Here is a 7591-nt window from a genome sequence, read left to right on the forward strand (position 1 = left end):
CTTTTCTTTGCTTTTGTTTTTTGTTTGTTTGTTTAGTTTTTGTTTGTTTGTTTGTTTGTTTTTTGTTTGTTTGTTTGTTTGTTTGTTTGTTTGTTTTGTTTGTTTATTTTTGGTTTGTTTGTTTGTTTGTTTGTTTGTTTGTTTTGTTTTGTTTGTTTGTTTATTTGTTTGTTTATATATTTACTAAGCACATCCCCTCTGCCTCTGCTGCAGTGCATCCAAAAGCAGCAGCAGCAGCAAAACAACAGCAACAACAACAACAGCAGCAGCAGCACCAGCAGCAGCAGCAACACGAACAAACCCTAAAACCCTAAACCCTCAAAACAGAATGCAGCCCCACTCTAAATTCAAACCTCCAACACAGTCAAAGCGATTCAATACGGCCTGAGGCTTGCGGGGTAGGGTTTAGGGTTTAGGGTTTAGGGTTTAGGGTTTAGGGTTTAGGGTTTAGGGTTTAGGGTTTGCATGCAGGCGTGCGAGTTGTTTCATTGGGTGGCGCGACGTGCGGAGTTTGAAGTGCCGAAGGAGACAGCAGAAAAATTTATTTTAACTCTGCAAGCAAATTATTTTAATAACTCTTTTCATTCATTTAATCATGCACTTCATGTCGCTCAGGTCCTTTGTAAACCCTAAACCCTAAACCCTAAACCCTAAACATTCTTTTTACTCATTTATTCACGTGCTTCATGTAATTCAAGTCCCTTGTAAACCCTAAACCCTAAACCCTAAAGAATAAAACTCACCAACATAGTTTTAGCAGAAGCAGCAACAACAACAACAACTGCAGCAACAGCAACAGCAACAGCAGCTGCAGCAGCAGCAACAGCATGTTTGTGCGGGTTGTTGCTGCAGATAATAACTTTGATTTGCAAGGATTACTCATTTCAACGGTGGTTCTCCTTTGCTGATCAATTCTGGATGGTTGTTGCAGGCAAGTGGTTTAGGGTTTAGGGTTTAGGGTTTAGGGCTTAGGGTTTAGGGTCTATAGTTTAGGGTTCATGGTCTAGGGTTTACGGTTTAGGGTTTAGGGTTTAGGGTTCATGGTTTAGGGTTTAGGGTTCATGGTTTAGGGTTTACGGTTCATATTTTAGGGTTTAGGGTTTAGGGTTTAGGGTTCATATTTTAGGGTTTAGGGTTTAGGGTTTAGGGTTTAGGGTTTAGGGTTTGTGTGGTGTAAGTGTGTGAATTTCAGCCTTAGGCCACGACGTCGGGCACCCGGGTGTTGGGAATGCGTCTTTGATAAGTTGTCGCAGTTTATGTGCAATAATATTTAACGAGAGAGCAGTATTAGAGTCGTATCATTCTTTTTTACTAATGGAGTTGTTACAAAGACAAGAAATAAATATATTTAACTCTTTCTCGCCGGATACACACCAAAATGCACGACAAAGAATTATCAGGGCTATCCTTGCAACAGACCCTTCTTATCATTTTACTTTAGCCGATGAACTCGAACAAATTAAAAAAGATAATGCCGAGCAAACTACCCCAGCAACTCTACTCGATGAAAAGATCCGAGATGCTTGTCTTATGAGAGCAGGTCAGACCCTTAACCCAATAACTAATCCTACTCCTCCTCCTCCTCCTCCTGCTGCTGCTGCTAATCCTGCTGCTGCTGCTGCTGCTGCTAATCCTGCTGCTGCTGCTGCTGCAAGTCCTGCTGCTGCTGCAGCAAGTCCTGCTGCTGCTGCAGCAAGTCCTGCTGCTGCTGCTAATACTGCTGCTGCAGCAAATGGTGCTGCTGCAGAAGATTCTTATCCTCCAGCTAATCCTGCTGCTGCATCAAATCATGCTGCTGCAACACCTGGTGCTGCTGCAGCTAACCCTGCTGCTGCTGTTGTGTCCTGGACGCCAAGGGTTTACGTCTTGTATCTGGGGTTTAGGGTTTAGGCTTTAGGCTTTAGGCTTTAGGGTTTAGGGTTTAGGGTTTAGGGTTTAGGGTTTAGGGTTTAGAATTTGCGTTCAGCTGACAACGCGTGGGTGTTGACGAATTTCCCGCTGCATCGAAAGTGGGGTGAGCGGATGGTTTTGGAGTTGCATTTCCAGGCGAGTTGCTTAGGGTTAAGGGTTTAGGGTTTAGGGTTTAGGGTTTAGGGTTAGGGTTGTAAATAGGGTTTAGGGTTATGCGTATACAACAGAAACAGCAATAAAAGAAAATAAACAAGTTCCTTTCACTTGCATTTTCTGTTGCTTCACAAATAAAATATATAAATCTAAACATATATAAATATATATATACATTATATTTATATTTATGTATGTATTAATATATATATATATATTTAGTATTGAGTCAATACAGGCATTAAAACAAAACAAAACCCTTATTAAAGCACTTAAATCACCTGAGGATATATACACATAAGTATAACATATATATTATTCATATAATATATATATATATATATATATATATATATATATACATATTGTACATATATAAATATGTATTTGGTTAATACAAAACATTCTAATTGTGAAGAGTATAATGTTTTATTTGATATATTTCTTCTTCTGTTTTCAGAATACGCTCGATGAGGCATTTAAACTCCCCCCAAGCGCTCCAAGTGTAGTTGTGAGCTTTTTGTTTAATTGCAGCTGCTTTCGAGTGTATAGGCAGCTTCTTCTGGTGTATACTTAACAGGCTACGGTGTATAGGCAGGTTATTCCGGTGTATAAGCAGCTTGATGAGGTGCATAGGCATCTCATTCCGGTGTATAGGCAGTGTTTACTGGGGTGTATAGGCAGCTCATTCCGGTGTATAGGCAGGTCATTCCGGTGTATAGGCAGCTCAATCAGGTGTATAGGCAGTGTTTTCTGGGGTGTATAGGCAGCTCGCTCCGTGGTAGACTCAGTGTACCGGGGTGTATAGGCAGCTCATTCTGGTGTATAGGCAGTGTTTACTGGGGTGTGAATAGGGAGGTTTTCGCAGTGTACACGCAAGTTATTGGGGTGTATAGGCAGGTTGTCGTTTGATTGAAGTGGCAGCCCCAGCATCTGAATTATCATTTTTATTTTTGTTTTTATTTTATTTTCATTTTGTTTCCGTTCAGCTGCCGACAGAGAGCTGCTTGGCTGCGACAATGATTCATTTTATTGGTGAGTTGAGCGTACACCTGAAGTGCGAAGTACTGCATTTGAATTCATAAAAGGAGTGCTTTAGTTGCAGGTGTATAGACACCTGCATTATTTATTATCTATTTTTCTGTTGTTTTTTCATTGGTTTGTTGCTTTTCTTTGACGTGTTGCATGCCGAGTTGCTTGCGTTTCTGTATTTGTATATATTTTCATTTGTGTTTGATTTCCATGTTTGTTTGTGCATTTAATAATTTGTTTTTTACTTTATTTTTTCTGCTGCAGCTGTTTGTATAGTCAGTCAGATGCTGCACTTTGGGGTGTATAGACAGCGAGCCCTTCGTTCTTTATTTATTTTCAGATAATATCTTCGTTCCTTTTTACTCCATTCTCGCTTGGTTCTTCCCTGGGGACCTAGACACGAGGGTTTGCGTCATGCAGGCAAACAGGTCGGTTCGGGGCTGGGGTTTAGGGTTTAGTAGGGTTTAGATCTTCATCGTACTCATTGCATCTTTAAGTCTATTCTCTCCCTCTAAACCCTAAACCCCTTTTTCCTGGAAAGGTTCGAACCCTGGGTTGCCTGTTGCGTTCTAGGGTTTCGGGTTTAGGGTTTAGGGTTTGTGTTTTGCAGTTCAACGTGGGAGCGTATACGTCAAGAAAGCTCTCAGATAGAGAACAGCTCCCGCGGAGAGGAGTTAAAAGATATGCGGCTTGCTGGGGTTGTCTCTGCATTAAAAGCACTAGAAGCAGAAATGCAGTATAATAGCGCTAAGCTAATTGCTGGTGAAGCAGCAGACCCTAAACTCATCGACTGCTACCAGTACGATGATCAGCCCCTACGCAACCTTCTCGGTACGCAATTAGGGTTTAGGGTTTAGGGTTTAGGGTTTAGGGTTTAGGGTTCGGGAGCTGCGGGTTCAGATTTAGGGCTTAGGGTTTGGGTTTTCGGGTTATGGTTGAGGGTTTAGGGTTTAGGGTGGTTTAGAGTTTAGGGTTTAGGGTTTAAGGTGGTTTATATTAGGGTTTATTCTGTCGTTAAGAGATCCTGCATGCAAGTATTTAATGCATGCATGCATGCATGCATGCATTAAATGCATGCATTGAATATTTGATGGTTTTGTCTGTCGAGTGTATGTACAGAGGAGCAGCAGCGGCTGCTAGAGGAGCAGCAGCAACGTGAATTAGAGATGGAAATACAAAGAGAAGCTCTATTTGAAGCTGCAAGAAGAGAAGAAGAAGAAAAACAATTAAAAGCAGAGATGGAGAAGAAAGCGAAAGAAGAAGCAGAAAGAAAAGCCAAAGAAGAACAGGAAGAAATGCAGTAATGCATACACCCCAAATATACAATAAAACAAATCAACAATTAATTAATTAATTAATTCGAAATGAACAAGTAGACAGACGAACAGAGACAGACAAACAAATAAATCAACAAATTAAAACAAGGGCAACCATTGACAAACAAACAAACAAACAAACAAACAAACAATTCGCAAAATGCAGCAGCACTGCATGCAGCAGCACTGCATGCAGCAGCACTGCATGCAGCAGCACTGCATGCAGCAGTACTGCATGCAGCAGTACTGCATGCAGCACTGCATGCATCGCTCGTTAATAGATAAATGCATGCATTAATAATTGATATATTATAATTGACTTATGCATGCATGTATTTATATTATTATAAATGCATTAATGCATGCATTAATGCATGCATGAATTAAAGATTAATTTTTTGTTTATTTTGCTTTTTTTAATTAGGCGTCGGCGAGAGGAGCGCCGCCGTCGTCGCGCTGAGTTGGGCAGCAGCAGCAGCAGCAGCAGCAGCAGCAGGAGCAGCAGCATGAGCAGCACAGGGAGAGATAACAGCAGCGACAATAATGGTCGAGTTGGCAATGAGAAAGCAAGGCCGAGTGTCTCTCCAGTTGCTGAAGGGTTTAGAAGTTTAATAGAAAGAGAGATTGAGCGCAGCAGAAGATCGTCTGCTAGCTGCAGAGTTGTAGAAGGACATGATGAATTAGGTTCTGCTGCTGCAGCAAGCGAACAGCAGCAGCTAAGCGCTCTTCCAAGCGATGTTATAAATGCCTTCGAACCCCAGATGCAGCAGCAAGGAGTTAATCCCTGTGATGCAGATCTGCAAGCTTTTGCTACTCTTCTTGCTTCTAAGCTTATGCATGTTGCTGCAGCAGACAGCAGAGAAGAAACTACCCAACTGCAGCAGCAGCAGCAGCAGCAGCAGCAGCAGGAGCCGCAGGTGCAGCAAGGACCAGTGATGCAACAGCAGCAGCAAATGCAACTGCAACAGCAGCAAATGCCGCCGCCGCAGCAGCAGCAGCAGCAGCAAATGCAACTGCAACAGCAGCAAATGACGCAGCAGCAGCAGCAGCAAATGCAACAGCAGCAGCAAATGCTGCAGCAGCAGACAATGCTGCAGCAGCAGACAATGCAGCAACAACCACTACAGCAGCAGCAAATGCAGCAACAGCCGACGCAGCAGCAGCAGCAAGTGCTGCAACTGCCATTGCAGCAACTGCCTCTGCACCAACAGCAAATGCAGCAGCAGCAGCAAATGCAGCAACAATCGCGGGTGCAGCAGCAACAACTGCAGCAATTGCCAACGCAGCAGCAGCCAATGCAGCAGCAGCCAATGCAGCAGCAGCAGGCAATGCAGCTGCAGCAGCAAATGCAGCAGCAGCAAGCGCAGCAGCAGCAAGCGCAGCAGAAATCCATGCCGCCTCTACCACTGCAGCAACAGCAAGTGCAGCAGCAGCAGCAAATGCACCCAGTTCAGCCGCAGCAGCAGCAGTTAGTGCAGCAGCAAGGGCAACAACAACAACAACAACACCAACAGCAGCAGCAGCAGAATGAGCAGCCAGTAGAAGGTAATAACCAACTTCAAGGATCCCCAGTTGCAGCAGCAGCAGCAGCAGCACAGCTACCAGCAGCAGCAGCAGCAACAGCACAACAACCACCAGCAGCAGCAGCACCAGCCTCACAAGCAACAGCAGCAGCAGACCCTGAAGCAACGGTGCAACCGCAGCAGCAGCAGCCCAACTCTACTCAAGCAGACGGTGCAGCAGCAGCAGCATCACCAGCATCAGCACCAGAAGCAGCAGCAGCACGAACAGCAGCAGCAGCAGCAGCAGCCCAATCACCGGATGTAATACCAGCCGCCTCACCAATGGCGTTACCAGACGCGTTTGCAGCAGCAGAAGAAGCAGCAGATGTATCAGCAGCAGCAGACGGAACATCAGCAGGAGCAGCAGCAGAAGGAGCAGCAGCAGAAGGAGCAGCAGCAGCAACAGCAGCAGGAGTTGAGCTGCAGTTTGATGAGTATGGGTTTGTTTATGATGAACACGGCTATGCATACGACAGCCAAGGCGTCTGTCGAGGGTATTTCGGCGAAGACGGGACATTTTTTTATTTTGAAACGCAAGCAGTAGATGCAGCAGCAGCAGCAGCAGAAGACCAGCAGCAGCAGCAGCAGCAGCAGCAGCAGCAGCAAGAGTAGCACCAATCACAAGACGCACAGCAGCCAGAACAGCAGCAGCAGCAACAGCAGCAGCAGCAACAGCAGCAGCAATGAGTTTTAATGCTTCTCCTCTCCGTTGACAAGTCATAATTGCATGCACTGCTGCTGCGAAAATAAGCAGCAGCAGTACATTAACAAGCAACAGCAGCAGCAATAGCAGCAGCAGCAGCAGCAGCAGCACTGCATCGTTGCTGCCCAATGATTATACCGCAGCCATATGAGACGCAAAGACAAAAAATCATTTTAGGTTTTACTTCTCCCGAGGTTTACGCCTGACTCCTTTAGGGTTTAGGGTTTAGGGTTTAGGGTTTGAGGGCGAAGGACAGCTCTTGAGACTTTCATGCACGGCTTTCTGAATATCTTCGTTGTTTTGTTTGTGTGCATTCTCTCTAAATATTTAAAACGCATTAAAATGAGTAGCAAATAAATAGAAAGAAAAAGAAACGGTTGCGGTGTACAGGCAGCTTCCTGTCTGCACGGATCTGTTGTGGGTTTCCAATTCTTTGCAGCTAGCCAGCTAGCTAAGAACCTTTAGCTAGCTTTAGCTAGCTGCGGCGGAGGTGAAAGCTAGCTAGCTAGCTAGCTAGCTACGCGGGTGCTGTAGCTAGCTGGGAAGCACCCGCAGCGAGCTGCAGCAAACACAGCAGCCTGTGCAGCAGCAGCAGCAGCAAATGCAGATGCCTGTATAGCAGCAACAGCTAACTGTGTAGCAGCGGGCGCCAGGCGTGTCGCTGTTGCAGCTACCTGCTGCTGCAGCAGCAGCTACCTGCAACAGCAGCAGCTACCTACAGCAGCTGCAGCAATCTGCTGCTGCTGCTGCTATCTCAGTTGTATTATATATATATATATATATATATATATGTATATATATATATATTAAGACACCCTGTGAAATTGCTAAATGTTGCTGCACCCCAGCTGTATATACAGCAGAAACCGCAGCAGGGAGGCGAAGCCTCCAGGCTTCAATCAGTTGTATAAATT

At 44.8% G+C, this 7591-nt stretch overlaps 1 protein-coding gene across 1 annotated transcript; it reads left to right on the forward strand.

The window, feature by feature from the left end:
* Positions 1 to 1530: 1530 nt before the first annotated feature.
* Positions 1531 to 6586, forward strand: EAH_00016430 (calcium/calmodulin-dependent 3',5'-cyclic nucleotide phosphodiesterase, putative; the record flags this gene model as incomplete). The annotated part of the gene is made up of 6 exons (XM_013397794.1): positions 1531 to 1807; positions 1967 to 2014; positions 3054 to 3099; positions 3707 to 3927; positions 4216 to 4396; positions 4837 to 6586. The coding sequence occupies 6 exons, from the start codon at positions 1531 to 1533 to the stop codon at positions 6584 to 6586; spliced, it is 2523 nt and encodes an 840-aa protein (XP_013253248.1).
* Positions 6587 to 7591: the final 1005 nt, after the last annotated feature.

The sequence above is a fragment of the Eimeria acervulina genome, genomic scaffold (assembly GCF_000499425.1).
Source record: "Eimeria acervulina Houghton genomic scaffold, Eah_scaff103, whole genome shotgun sequence".
NCBI lineage: Eukaryota > Apicomplexa > Conoidasida > Eucoccidiorida > Eimeriidae > Eimeria > Eimeria acervulina.